At 40.4% G+C, this 15,765-nt stretch overlaps 2 protein-coding genes across 2 annotated transcripts; one reads left to right on the top strand and one right to left on the bottom strand.

The window, feature by feature from the left end:
* Positions 1–5,676: 5,676 nt before the first annotated feature.
* LOC136425049 (ethanolamine-phosphate cytidylyltransferase-like) lies at positions 5,677–11,401 on the top strand. The gene is made up of 8 exons (XM_066413800.1): positions 5,677–5,885; positions 6,471–6,620; positions 6,931–7,065; positions 7,552–7,684; positions 7,898–8,003; positions 8,476–8,578; positions 9,197–9,325; positions 9,817–11,401. The coding sequence occupies exons 1-8, from the start codon at positions 5,682–5,684 to the stop codon at positions 9,952–9,954; spliced, it is 1,098 nt and encodes a 365-aa protein (XP_066269897.1). The 5' UTR covers positions 5,677–5,681; the 3' UTR covers positions 9,955–11,401.
* On the bottom strand, positions 9,957–15,751 carry LOC136425050 (uncharacterized). Its single transcript, XM_066413801.1, has 6 exons — positions 15,616–15,751; positions 13,273–13,927; positions 12,641–12,778; positions 12,080–12,199; positions 11,747–11,902; positions 9,957–11,237 (listed from the first exon to the last, which is right to left on the bottom strand). The coding sequence occupies exons 2-6, from the start codon at positions 13,897–13,899 to the stop codon at positions 11,202–11,204; spliced, it is 1,077 nt and encodes a 358-aa protein (XP_066269898.1). The 5' UTR covers positions 13,900–13,927; positions 15,616–15,751; the 3' UTR covers positions 9,957–11,201.
* Between the last annotated feature and the right edge of the window lie 14 nt (positions 15,752–15,765).

The raw sequence follows: 15,765 nt of genomic DNA, 5'->3' as shown, positions 1-15,765 counted from the left end.
GATAAAGTATCGTCAAAGGAACTGACCGGGGCCGTAAACTATCAAGATGGGAACTGATAGACGGCGTGAACCGAAGGTTGTGTTCGATGGAAATGGGGTGGGGGACCTTGCCGTCACCAGTGATAAATGCACGACGTAAAAAGCGAATCAGCCGCGACATTTCAAATTTGTCAGAGTCTGTAAAAGGTCGTGTTTCAAGCCGTGCCGACCTTTGGAACTGATGCCTCCTCGTTCCATTCCCAGAAAGAGATAACTCACGTTCAATGTCATCGTCAAGTGCAAGATGCAATTAGCCGTGCTTTAGTTCGTCCTTCACCAGGGACGTCACTGTAGGCGCTGAACGGTTGTTACGTTTCAGTAATTGTTTTGTAACTACTACACTGCTCGTCTAGTATGTATCATTATCTTTCACCAGTTTTTAGCTACTTTTATGACCTTCTTTTTATCAAGTTATATATCATCAATAGCTACCAAGTAATATCATGACGGTGAAAATAGTAATTTCGAACTGTATAGAATATTTGTTGTTCGCAATATACGTTTTAATCGTGTTCATGCACATTGTGCAATTCAGTGCAAAATGAAGCAAGGTCTCTCAACTGCCGGAAGCCACTGCATTCTGCAAAGGTGGGCAAAAACATGAAATGGACACGACAGAAACTAATGATTTGAAAAAGAATTATTCATGCAATTTTTTTTTGTCTTGTTATAAAGAAAATGACCTGTATTCCGTGTTGTAATTGAATTTTAGACCATACTCCGGTGGTCTAAACATTTCATATATCTAGATCTATCTAACTGTTAATTTGGGCGAAATCTTATAGATTGCTTGCCACTAAAAGTTGTAACATCAAATTATGAGTATAAGTATACCTATGAATGTGGTAAAGTGACTGTCGGCTAAATCATTGTTTATGTTTAAAACTCTGGTTGATGTAAAGGAATCTCTATCCCTCCCGATAAGAGCCTATTCTATGTGCGTTGTTGTGAAATATGTACATAGTAACTCAAAAGTCGTCCCCTACCGTTCACTGGCTTTGCCCTGTTCTCTTAAGGTGTCTATTTTAAGACTTTGCGGTGAAACAGCTTGTCAAGGAGATTAGTGCAGACCTTGATCCGCATCAGTTCAGTGAAGCGAAGGGGCGCGCAACATGCGCACAACGTGATCAGCATAATGCATGTTGTACTGCGCCGAAAACACCAGCAACTACACACTCTCAGAATAACAATCTTTACAAGGTCTTTGACTTCGTACATTGTGATATTTCATTTCTTGTCATATTGTGTGACGGAAAGAATAGATACCATTTCGTATAACCGAAGTTCTCAATGATAATCTTTAAGGCTCCCATTACACCAGATGCCGATCTCGCTGCGATCTGAGTTTTCTGTATCCCTTGACTTCATAATTGATAATTGCAAAGACAACAAAACACACAAAGCGAAAAAAGATGAATATTTTATCTAATACAGTATGAAATTTGTTGAGCGTCCTGTCAAATTTCAAGTCGCGGCGAGATCGCCGCTCTAGTGGAATACAGGTGTAATAGATATGTTTCATCAACATTATTCTGACAGAAACAAAAGGCACACAAATCTTCCCTGTCATCTTGACGTTATCATTGGTGTAGATATGTATATTCAGTTTATCACTAAAGCATTTGTAGAGGAATAACATCCATTAACATTAATCCGCCGGATTACATAAATCCGTCACATTTAAAAACAGTGGGCTTGAGAGATCTCTAGTGCAGCAGCGCCTAGGTATGCACGGTTTAGATATACAAGAGTGCATTATACTGGGGGACGTTGGGTTGGACGTACCTTTTTAGGGTGGCGGAATTATGTAACCTGGCGGAATTATGTTAATAGGTGTTACAAACTATGTTGAAAGTTATCGAGACCTTGAAAACATTCGATCACATCTGTCCGGACTTGACCAGTAGGCGGCGATAATGGTTTTGTCTTGACCTTGGCGATGGCAAGGTCACGTACGTGTACTTCAGCCGTACATTCCGATCACCTCCCGTCCATTACCCTTGACAGGACGCCCGGGTAAGGTCATGTGGGTCAGAGGTGTCAGGAAAAGTTGTCAGAGGCGTGACAGCTGTCATTGTTGTCGGGCTATGGAAAACTTTTCCCGTGATGTATTTTGCAGTGGCTTGCTATAATCATAATCATCTCCGTGCTAGTTCTGCCCGATATGCCTTCTTGCTTTGCTTTTATTTCCTTTTTTTCTTCTACAAGTTTAGCTAACTGAAGACTCTTCCAGAAGGTATCAAACTGACATGACATGTGTGTACTGTCTAGGATGGAGTCTTTAGGATTTTGATTCGGTACACACTGTTGATGGGCTATGGAAAACGTTTCACGTGATGTATTTTGCAGTAGCTCGCTATGGTCATACTTATCTCGCTGAAACGCACCATATAGAGTACATGGAAATGCACAGCTTTGCTCAAAATTGTTTTTATCTGTGATGTAGTTGTGGCAGTCTGGCAGAGCTACTTATTCTCAACTGTTGTGTAAATGATGTAGATTTCGTGATAACATGCATAACGTTATATGCTAAATTTAATTGTAGTATAGCTGTTTATGCTTAATTACTTTTTCTATACACTTTATCGTACCTTTAGTCTTTGATGTAATCGTATATCTACTTCATGACGTTTTCAAAATAATAATGATTGCAATGCAATTTATTGTAACCATTTTTTCGTATTTTGATGATTTTAAAGATCTGTATTCAGGGTAGCATTCAAAATGTATTTCATTGATTCTAAGTCCTTGAAAGATGCTGGCCTGAACTCAGGACAAGTATAGATTGACAGTCAGCGGGGAGACCCCAACATCTACCAGCAAGGCTGGCTATCACGGGGTCACTGAAGCCGCACGATATATATTTAAAAAAGGGATGTCAATATTATTTCAGGAATGTAGATCATATGTAGAGAATTTTTTTCTGCATGGGGCTGCTTTTATTTTCTGAGTGGAAGTATCAGTGAAATTGAAGTCGCTAGATAAATCTAAGAAGACAAAACCAGCGATATTTCAGGTCTATGAATCCTCCAGAGGCAACTGTGCTGTCTTCAAAACGGCGAACGCTAGTTTCTTATTTTTCGTCGACAATTTGGACAATGTGTAAACATGTGTAGATAACGTTAGCATGGAATATACCTATTTATCTTTATAAAAGACGATACGAGCGTTATTTAAGACACGTCTACCCTACAGAGGCACAGATACTGCGTAGGTTTGCATTTTTTCATCTATTTTCCCGTTTAGTTACCGTCCCTGAGTGGACAAAATTGGCTCGCGATAAACTCTGTCCATCACCACTGCGGATAAACCATCTAGGCAATCCCACGTGCTGTTATAGTCTGACGGTCTCCAGCGAAGGGCACGTCTCGTACGTACATCAAGGACAAAGCAATTTCATGAATTCGGCTTCTTCTCGTTTCTTAGAAATGGTGTGAATATAGGTACCGAAGTGCTTTATAATCAAGGGTTTATCTAATGCCATTAGAATTTTTTTTGGTAAAGTGACGGGCTTTCTTATTGCATGCGGGAAATGGTGTAACAGGAGACCGGCAGGAAGGTCCACTCAGTCCAGGTCCAAGGTTGGAAGAAAAATGCATAGAAAGTCACAAGAATGACAAAAAAAACATTTAACGGGGTAGATTTTTGGTTTCTCATGCCTTATGCATTTTGCTGTGACGCACGAAAAAGAACCGAGGGACAGTATTTCAAGGTCACCTGAAGTAAAGGGATCTGCAAAGGTCACAATTCTACATCAAAGTACCCTATTCTGTATTGTAAATACACTTAGTATTACTTAATGGTATCCCAACTCTTTATTCACTTACACGTACGGATATGTGAGACGTGGGAATGACGTAGAGATGCTCATGAAGTAAGAACGGCATCTAGAGGAATAAAAAGCCAAAGGTGCCGAAGGGTGTTGTCTCCAATCTGGTCTTTCCGGAAATTTGCTTGCCTCCGGAAATAAGAATTGAAGTCTTAATAGCTTTGGAGCAGTGCAAACCCAGTGCAATCTTCTGTGACATTTGTGAGTCAACACATCTGATTCGGCCAGCCTTGGTGCGAAGTGCTATTTCTATGCATAGCATGTATTATCAGAATTGTCAAAAAATATAATAAACGTAGCCGCATAGGTTTTGCTATCACAAACCTGTATTGAAACGTTGCTGGTAGGAACTGAATGGCGACAAATCCCCCCCCCCCTCTGTGCAACTATTGCTGGTGTCGTGACCCACACACATTATTTAATACTTGTTTTTACACTTGGGTGCAGTGAAGAAAGTCGTGCAAAGTGCCTTTTTCCCAAGGGCACAAGATCGGTGGCGTCAGGGGATTCGAACCCGGGACCGCTGGGTTCTGAGCCGAAAACCCTGCCGTTACGCCACCCAACCCCACTAAAAACTAGATTTATGAAGTTCCGTTCACCCGAAGGCACAGATTCGTAATTTTCTTCCCTCCACTTCTCTTAATGCCGGTTCTCAAAGTGGTCACTCGAGAGCAAACAAGTGGGCTTAGCGACCACAGAAAGGCACTTAAGATCCTAGGGTTTAGGGATCACTTGGAACATTAAGGAGAAATAACGGTTTATCGATTGCTTTTGTTCGGAACGGGACTGTGAATATCATTAGACGCTCTGTTGAGTCGCTTGTGTTTCGTTTTAAGAGGGTGGAATTAACTCAGAATGAGAAGTCACGCTTTCTTTGCTGAAACCTTTTTAAAGAATGCACAAGTTCATGTTCAGTGTCTACGTCGAATCTTCTTGTTCAGTGACTGTTACCCAGTGTGGCGCCACAGATTTTAGTCGCTATCGGTTATACGATGCAGAATTTCTTGCGAAAGGGGTTGTTACTGCAATATTCTTCTAAATCGCAAGGAGGCACTTCTTAACTGTTGAGACTCATTGCGCCTTTCAAAATATTGAATAAAAGTAGAGGGCTTTAGCACAAAGGACGACGGGAGAAACCTAATGAGGGGGGGGGGGCATTTCGGAGTGAGCGACGCAAAGGATGACGGGAGAAACCGTCGTCGGGAGCATGTGAGCGAAAACATGTAATGCAGCGGCTTCCCAACATAAATACCGTACCCTATTGCCCATGGACTGACGGGCTATTTTGGGGCCCGGCCGGGACCCCGAATCATTTTATCAATTCGGACTTAAAATGAAAGCGGGACACGGTGACAAATAGACGCCTTAAGCATACGTCATTTTGATTCCCGAGGTCCACTTTGTTACTAGTGGCCACTTGAAGCCCTCGCACGTTAACCGCATTACCTCTTAGAGGGCACTTCAGGCATTACAGAACAAACGTAGGACACTTCGAGGGGATACAATGGCGCTTTATTGATTATTTGTATCTTAAACCAGGATGCGAGCTAAATAAAAGGAGCCAACATTAGCATTTCACTGGGCTAATAGAACTAGCAGTTGGTAGTTTTATAATGTCTTGTTGTGTGTATTTCTCGCTTTGATTCAGTTTTTTTTTAGTGATCTAAGTCTCAATTTATGGAGGCAATTTTCGCTCTATTAGTATCTCACTGTCGACTAATTTCATTCTCACATTGTTTTATGTTATGATTTTGTATTTTCGTGATATTTTTATGTGGGGGATTTTCTTTCTCGTTGCACAAAGGACGAAGGAATGGCAACGGCCTCGGAATCAGCCACCCCGCGGAAGGTGAGAGTGTGGATGGACGGGTGCTTCGACATGGTACATTTTGGCCACGCCAACGCCCTGCGCCAGGCAAAGAAGACAGGGGACGTGCTTGTGGTGGGGGTTCACTCGGATGACGCAATCTCTAAGTACAAAGGACCACCTGTCTGGACTGAGCAAGAGAGATATAAGGTAACATTACTCACTCATCAGTCACTCGATCACTGACTCATTCTAGTAGATGTAGGATCCAACTCAGTCCTAAATGTCCTACGCGTGTTTTCTGCATTCAGCACGTTCTTGTAGAATGAACCTTTTTACTCGTCAACTTCGCCTACGAGAGAAGGAAGAGAGAGAGAACCAGTAGACTAGAAAGAATATTGATAAAAGCTTGCAAAGCCTCAAAACGCTGACAGGGACCCCTACATCTGCTTGGAGATTAACTCGTTTCAGTTACACATTTGAAGAAAAAAAAACGGATAAATTTTCTCGAACAACTCAAGTTAAGAATGGTTCATCCGGATATCTTCCGGGTCCAATCAGATTTCACAATCCACTTCCCCTTGCCTTCTCTGTAATACTCTAAATGCATTTGGGTTCAAGCGGTTTTGATTTCACGGTAGGGAGAAAATGGAGTGTTCGTGGTGGTTTGAAGTGTGCATTTTAGGGCATACAGCGAAAAAAGCGAACATAAAACCACAGCGAACATTTCTGATAGCCCAGCCTTTCGTATCCCTTCTCATTGATGACACCTAGCGATTCTTTGTGTTGTTGCAGATGATCCGAGCAATCAAGTGGGTTGACGAGGTGGTTGAAGACGCGTCGTACTTCCCGACACCCGAGCAACTAGACAAGTACGGATGTGACTTCTGTGTGCACGGCGACGACATCAGCACCACTGTGGACGGCGAGGACTGCTATAGTGCAGTAAGTAATGGATAATAACCTGGTGTACGTACCGACTACTAGGTATCTAGTACCAGCTCAGAAAAGAACAAGAAATAGTCATTCCTTCAAGTACGTACCAGAGTTATCAACCCAGATGGTCAAAATTCATTTTCACTACTATTATAGAGTGGAACTCGTTGCGACCAAAAACTGCAGAAGAATCCTCACTAGATAGCTTTAAAAACGCTAACTAATGCAAATGTTATGTGTGATAGGTCGTTCAATGAATACTAAAGACAGAACACAAGAGAATATATTAATCTTTACCGCAATGTCTTCTTCCCCTCAGCTAAAAAATGGCGGCCGCTACCGTACGTGTTCTCGTACTCAGGGTATCTCAACCACGGACCTGGTAGGACGCATGCTGCTGATGACTCGTGACCATCACCGTGGTGACACTAACGGTGCCATAGACAACCAAGAGGTCGCCATTATCTAAATGTCTATGTTTTTTGTGAATGTTTTCTTTGTTTATTTGTTTATCTGTTTGTTAATCATTTTCCTTTACTTGAATATTGGACATATGTTGACCTTACATTCTACATTTGTTTAGATAATATACCTATAGATTTATTTCATTTTTACTGGAATAATAGTTCGTTAATTTGATAAAGGGTGGCCAAAATATAAGTTTTAAAGCTACTGTTAGCTTCTGTTCTCCCTTGCACAGTTATATCATTACCATTTCTTGCTTATTGTAAATACTTGTCATGTGCAAAATAAACAATGAACAACACATAAACTATAAAATGACGGTTTACACAGATATATGGTGATAACAAAATGATAATAAAAGGTTTGATTCTGCTCATCCATATGAGTTTGTCAGTAATTTTGACAAGAAAAGGTAGAAATAAGTATCATTGACAACGATATTTTCTAAACATGATATTTTGGTTGTCTTTTCCAGTTTGCAGAACTCAATGGAGGTGAAAACTGTCCCTGGACCGGCGTGTCACAGTTTATTGCGAGTACGCAGAAGATACTGGAATTCTCCAATGGAACTGAACGCAAACCGAATGACAAAGCCGTATACATACCAGGTAGACGTGTGATTGAAAGCCTTGATTTTACATTATTTCCGTCTGTACAAGCAAAGAAGTCATTAATAATTCATATGCATTTTACACAACTTTTCCTTTAATTCATTAAATGTAGAGATAGTTACAGACAGTGAAGCCACACTCAAGTACACACGCGCGTATATTAGCTCTTTCGCTAGCCACTATTAACGTCTTGTTGTTTTGATTGCTGAGGTTCCTTTGACCTGTTCCACTGCGGCCATCTTGATTTTCTGGAGAGGGCCCGTCAGGAGGGGGACTATCTCATCATCGGTCTCCATGGCGACGCCGTTGTCAATTGGTATCTGTCGTCTGATTCTCTTGTTTTGTGCAAGGAGGTTTAATCTGATTAAACCTCCTTGTTTTGTGTGAGGTACGCAAGCTTATGATTCTTCTCTACAAAGTTTTGGGCAACATTTCTGCTGTCGTCATCAGTGTAGATATCCAGACTTCTCCTATCAGTGTAAAGCAAACTTGTCCTATTATGACGTAATTATCCCGACAGAGATACGTTCTCGAAGAGAAGAACAATAAGTTTGCGTGCCTACGAAAACTGTGTGGATCGCAAAAAATCTAATCCAATCCGGGGAAAACCAATCGGATTGGGAGCGTTTACACTGCAAAAATTTTGGATCGGGTGATTTTAATCGGATTCGACGTTTAAATCACTGCGTTATTTTTTGTGTAATTGGAGTCTATGTTGCATTGCTGTTGTTGTTAATAATCTACTAGTATTTGATGTAACAACCTGATGAAACTATTTACGTATGCAGGTATAAGGGCTGTAACCACCCCATCATGAATATTCATGAGCGGGTCCTGACTCTGATGGCCTGCAAGTACGTGTCGGAAGTGGTGATTGACGCCCCTTACAAGGTTAGTCTAGGAAACTTCATGTCAGAGAAAATGCGATAGAGGTAGAGCCAGCTACAGTAATAATAAAGCACACTTTCATGTTTCCAAGTAAACTTAAGATCGGGTGTTTACAGTGCAAATGTGCAAGTGATGGGTAATCAAACCTAAAGAATAGATAGTCGAAAATGTTCAAAAAAAGGACGATGTGTATCAAAATCAAAGTCACCATACAAGCTTTTCATATAACATACTTTCCGCCATGTTGGAGTGCATTGTACTGTTACGCCAATATGCTGCTGTTGTACTCTAGCCTAGGGATTCGAATTTACATAAATCTTAATAATCATGATGTCAACGAATTAAGAAAAAGATCATTTTTTAATGATTAGGTTGTGCAAATAAGCTAGGATGTAGTCTCGTTACCGTCGCACCAATGTGAATATGTAAGGGTAGAGTTTGATAGACAATATGTAAACGGCAGAGCAATTCAGGGACACTAAGAAGTTACACCATGTCAATCTGTACCGTTTGAGCCTGACTGGGATCAATAAACCATTATGTATAACCTGAATAGCAAGTTCGACTATTGAAGACACACACATGACTTTGTGTGAACATTTCTGTCTGTTATCTATCAAGATTACAGAAGAGATGATGGAACATCTGTCGATAGACATGGTGTGCCACGGGAAGCCAGGCAGTCCTGTACCGCCCTGTAAGGACGGGGGAGACCCGTTCGCCGTCCCCAAGGCGTTGGGAAAGTTCAAGGTAACGTGCAAAATCAGTAAAACGTGATGAATAGTAAACTTTAAAGACTTTAAACATGGATGGTACATTCTGCTGATAGAGTATAGCAGTACTACCAGTAGAATACTAGACATCTGTGCTGTGGAATAAGCAATGCGGCCCAGGGGCTATGTTAGGAAACGGTGATGGTCACCGTCCTATACACCACACGGTATGGAACGTGATTTTTATCTTCCAACTACAAACAATAAAACATAATTGACTAATTATAACAGAATTACCTGAGAAATGCACTTAACACGACTGTCCTCACTCCACTAAGGTGTAAATTGGTACCTAACTTATACTAGTAGGTTGAGGAGGTAAAAGGCGGTGGAAGGTGCAATACCGTGCCATAGACACTGTACATAACAGCCCACATCCCCTACGGCCTCAAAAAAGGCTATTGATCTACCTTTACCTGACTTAGACTTACCTGAGGATCTTATAAAAATATTTCCATATTTTTGCAGATGTTGGACAGTGGAAACGAGCTGACTACTACAATTCTCATTGACCGGATCATCCGGAACCGGATATCATACCGGAACCGGAACCGGAGGAAGGAATCACGGGAACTGGAGATGTACAATGAAGTATACGGAGAGTGAAATAACCATTGCAAAAACTAAAACTTTATTGGCACATAAGAATAAAATCAGTAGAGTTGAATTGTTATTTCACAGATCATAATTTACAAAATCCATCTGTAAGATTTATATTTACAAACAATTTACGTGGCGTAATGATAAGTACCAAGTAAAAGTGCAATTTCACAAATTGTTATTTATAGAATTCATCATTTACTGCAATATTTACATAAACAAACAATCTAAGTGACACAATAATACGAACATAAATATTTTTCGACTATTGCAACCATATATGTAGGTAATACGTTGTCATTGACCATATTGTGACCGTGGCAATAACGTCAATTATATCGGCCAATGATTATAAAACTAATCATAATTTCTTCACATGATAAACAATATATTCTGTGTTTATGAAGAAATAATTAAGTTTCTAAGGCACAACATAAGCACGTTACGATTGCACATTTTCTTCTCAATAAATTTACAACTTTTCAAAATCATTTCTAAACAGTTTGTAATTAAACCTATGTAACAAAGGAGGCACGTCGTCTTTTCAAATGAATAACTAAAGAGCAGAATATCGTGTATACAGATATCACAGTATTACAGTTCATCAATTTTAAGAATCATTCAAAATATACAACATTAAAAATATAATTGCAACAATTTTTTCTTTGGTTCAAATCAATATTTGCTAGGAATTCAACCATGATTAAGCTTATTGCAAGTTCGAGCCCGTAGACTAATTTGCAAGAGACAACAATTGATAAGTATAAGCATCAAGCGAGTGAATATACATCTGAGACAAACGACGAATATTAATCTACGTTGCTTGTCTTTAATGAGGTTCTATATCTTGCTGATGCTTGGTTTAAAGTCATCTTTGGTGTAGACAGCGTGAGGTTTTCAATTGAACGGTACATGTAGGTGGGTTGGATGATTTCAGTAGTAAGGTAATATTATATCGACCTTTAAGTACATTACAAGCTCATTACCGAAGGCACTAAGCACATTGTATTAACAAAAAAAACAAAGTTGATACTTTGAAATAGGTTTAAACTGGTACCGACCAACAGATTGGAATGTGCTCCAAAATACATCATAGCTCAACTTTGTAGGCACTTTAAGCTTCTTAATGTTCTTTGTTTACGCATTTAATTGTCTGTTTGTTTGTTTGTTTGTTTGTTTGTTTGTTTGCTTGTTTGTTACCGAGTTAACAGGTTAGTTTCCCCACACACTTGGACGGCTAGACCCTTCTGTGATCAGTGCCTTACGATGACCTGTGGCATTCCATAAGCCTGTTGAGGATATAGAAAAACAATAAATACATGTTAGACATACCGTTGTAGTTACTCTTGTCCCACTAGCACCTATTTTATCACCTCCGTGAAGGAGGTATTGCTTTTAGTGGCTGAGTTCCTTTGTGTATGGGCAGGGTGTTGAAGTAAAACGCAGCTGCTATGCTTGCATTGTGAGGATTTTTAGTATGTAGCTATGTGCTGCTATTCAAAAAATGCACGTGGTTTGTGGGCCTTCTAGCAACTGTCCTTGGTACTGAAATGGAACTTCAGCACCGACGTACATTTTGGTGGCAGAAAGATTTTGGATTCAGAATGACATGCTGTACGTTTGGGTCCCCAGTAGCTTGGTTCCGGGGATATGTCCAGCTACATGCACATATGTGTGTATAACAACTTCATACGAAATAGAAATCAAAACGTTTTTCAAATCAATAACACTGGAAAAGGATGTCAATCACACTTTTTCTTTCTTAAAATCTACTGGAAACAAATGTATTGTCCGTTACCTGATAGCCCATTTTCTTCGCCATAGCGACCAGACCCTCAGTTTCAAGTTTATTGTCCATGACGTAAGGCGGGAAAATCAGCCCGTCTCTATGGAGACGACCTTTGACCAGCAGGCACGTGCCGCCCACAGCGTCCAACTCCGTCAGCTTGATGCCCTACACGTCACGATAATTACAACATATGTCAGAAACAGGTATTTTTTAATACAAACACCACACACACAAACACGCACACAGACACACTAAAACACACACACACACACACACATACACACACACACACACACACACACACACACACACACACACACACACACAAACACACACACACACCTTTCCCCTGAGGTCCCGCATGTACAGTCTGCCGGGTGGAGAATCAGCGTACCCCGCTAGAAGGAGATCCTCGTCAGTCTTGTGCGCCAGCCTCTTCCACTGGTGAAAATCTTTAGTTTCCTGTGAAGAAAACATAACGTTATAGCAGACGAAAAAATATCTTCACTTGTGAAAATGGCCCACATTGTACTAGGTGAATTTGAAAGTTGAAAGCACTAGGAATATCATAAAACAGCGCAACATACGAGACAAATGAACTTGGTTCAGATTGAGACAATTAAGCTATGATTCTGACAGCTACATAAACTGTGCTTTGTTGTACCTATTTGCGTTTCGTGTAGCTCTATAATTTTGAGCAGTAACGTTATATGTCGTATGCAATGTCAAATATACTAATATCACATACATGTATTTATTTTAGTTGGCCGCGTTTTCTCATTCTTTTTAGGCCACGGTGCGCTTCATGTCGCATCTTATCTTGTTTGCAATCATCACACCTTGTCTGCAAGCACGATACGTACAATTTTGATTCATATACGTAACGTATTAAAGAAAGCTTACCTTGTAAGAGTTGAGGTCGTAGGTGTCGTTCTGAGGTCCGTACACACAGTGCGGCGCGACTATGGGCTTGTCGGCTTCTATCAAAGTCTCGGTGATGTTCGGTGGAAGGGCGATCAGGTCAAAGTCCAACCATAAAACCTGCCAAGAGTACGGTAAACATCCGTAAGGTCTATATACATGTTTATTCACGCAAAACTGTACGATACATCAACGGCCGGCATTACTAAACCTAACAATGAACAACATAAAAAGACGAATTTGGTTAAAAGTGCAATATCATTTACCATATTCTAGCCATTCATTTGATGTATCCTTGCCGTAGGGGCTACATTATACATACATGTAGACTGGGGTTTTCGTATAAAACAGGTTGCCTCTATAAAGGGACGAGACACAAGTGATCGTGGGATGGACTTTGTATGAATTTATTTTCAAGATTTTTCCAAGTTTCAGCACAAGTTTTCGGTTTTCGATTGTTATCTTTTCAGCTTCCTAATAGTTTTGTAAATGGTAAATCTACCTTGAATACATTTTTCTGTTAGATCAATGTGATAATTGATTCAACACACATTCTAGTGCAATGTTTACAATATACCTATCGGCTTCATATACATATTTACAACAATACTTACCCATTGTTCCGCCCCTAGTGCCCTGAGAAGTAACTGGTTCCGACTCTGTGCAAGAATCCTTCTCCTTTCCTTCTGCATCCATTCCGAGTGCCGGTCTGGGCCAGTCACAATGTTCTCATAGTCTTTTCTAAACAGTCTGGCACTTTTGAATTTATCGTTCAATTCCGTCATCATAGAGTGTATGTTCTGTAAAGACTCCTCGTCGTGTATGTTACTCATTAAGATTGCTATAGATATCTTAGATCGTGGATAGGTAAGAGACTTAAGCAACGAAAGGTATCTTGGCACTGCGCGGATTTTTCCAGCCACGGGTGTGAGAATTAAGACACTGCCTTCTTGCTCCTCGGGGGACTCGGTAACCTTCGGTTGCAGTCGTGGCTTGTGCGGCTCGCTGTCGTTCGCTTCGATGTGTTCGAATTCGACTGGCCTCGGTAACATTCGGGAAAGATCGTGTACATGTTCGTGAGCTGTCGGGATTGCTCGGTCGGAGCTTGTATCTGCTCTCTGATTGGCTAATCCTCTTCTGACGTAGTAGCCCAATGTATTGAACTTCCCAGAAAAGGCGTAAAATATCGTCAACACGTTTCCCGCCAGGAGAAGGAAGATTATCAGAGTTGCGTTCTTCATTTCGTAGATATCTGTCGTCCGTTTTAATCTGTGGGTATTAAGACAACACATTAGTTAACCAAGATATCATGATTCAAGATGTATTCATTGAAATACCGCAGTGAGACACTGATTTGCATTCAATTTACAGTTACAGCGACTTACAATGTTGCACATCTCTAAGCTTAGCTTATAAGCTTGAACGTGATTGCACGATATTGTATCTTTTTTATGGTACACTTGCTCATAATCAATAAAACATTCATTTTCATACATACACTATTCCACATTGCTTCATAAATTATCTACACATTTAACAATTCTTTGCTGCTACAGATATGATCAATCATCTCAGAAGACAAAAGAGATGTAGAAGCCTACGGAAAGAATATGAATTGGAATATTTATGATTTTACCAATCTATGTAGATTCTTTCTGTCCTTTTCTTTCTTTCTATCTTTCTCGCGCACTCATTAAAACAAAAATCACATCAATCATAAACAAGTTACAAAGTGTCCGTAGAAAAATGCTAACATAATACTAGTAGTCTGTTTTTGTTTGTTTATTCGTTTATTGGTCGCTGTTTTTATTATCCGTCATGTTAATCTATCGAAAACAACGGGTACTATTTTACCCGTACGCCTGACTACCTTGTTTCTTCCAGCCCCACAAGCTATGACCTCAGCGTTCTTATTCCCCAAAAGCCATCCACGGTCTCAAGAAAAACAAACAGGTGCGCCGACATATTTTGTACGCAGAAAAAAAAGGATTTCTTTGTTAATGCTTGGCCACTGGAAAGACTTTTGTATGTCAAAGGTCAACAAAGAATGGCGGGCCTTATGGGTGGGTATGTCCTGTATAATTAAAGCTCGGTAAAATACAGTATTTATAATTCCTAGATTTTATCTATCTTTCAAGCTTGCAATTGTCAGTGTTCTGTATCTGTATCTATATCTATATAGCCGGTACAACCGCCCTTCGGTATAAGTAGTATAACACACCAGCTTCACAGGCCTGCGGCGGAGCAGCAGCTGGCTATATTACACTGAACGACCTGTCACACCTAACCTTTGCACATCTAACTGTGTTTTCTAAAGCTATCTAATGATGATGCAAAACTTGGCGGCAACGAGTTCTGCAATATGAGAACATCGCTTGTCTTGCAACGGACACAATGGAATACTGCATGAATGCAGGGGACTTCGTTTGCCTAGGGGCTTATTACACGAATAGGTCAAAGGTCCCCCCCATTCTTTGTGTTATAAACCGTGAATACGTTGGTATAATTACATAGCGTTATAGAATAAAGCTAGCAGCCGTTTTTGTATACAAATAACATCTGTGTGCTACACTCATGTGGATATGCGAATATATATATATGGTTGCCCTCAACTTGCGAGCCGCGCAAACAAATATCATAAATGATTAACTCGACAACGTTATGATGTCAGCAGTACACGTAACTAACCATTTGTAAATTTTGAATCCCTCTTGCGCTATCATGCATTATGAGTATTTGTAGAATTTAGCAAATATGTTTGGGGTCCGTCCAGTTGTAGTGCCAGTCAATATGCATTTGTTATTGATTTAAGCTTAAACCCAGCGAGTCGTAACGTCATGCTACAACCACCTGACTCATTCAGTCCGACTACTACATATTGTTTCGTCCCTTCCAGACGATTTCAGACAAAACAGTGGATCGTAGCGTATCCTTAAAACAACGGAAACGTTGCCTACCTTTTCAGTATAGTTGTACTGTGTCCAGGTGTAGAGTGTCCCGGTTTTACATGTTGAATGTAGCGCTGTTCGGTTCTGTACCGTCACGATTTCACTTCCGGACGTTGACCTTTACGTGTCGTCCCATCATGCCGTTCGCGCGTACGTGAC

This window comes from Branchiostoma lanceolatum, chromosome 19, assembly GCF_035083965.1.
Source record: "Branchiostoma lanceolatum isolate klBraLanc5 chromosome 19, klBraLanc5.hap2, whole genome shotgun sequence".
NCBI classification, from domain to species: Eukaryota; Metazoa; Chordata; class Leptocardii; order Amphioxiformes; family Branchiostomatidae; genus Branchiostoma; species Branchiostoma lanceolatum.
Note: the sequence above shows the minus strand (reverse complement) of the source record. Positions and strands in the feature narration are given on the sequence as shown.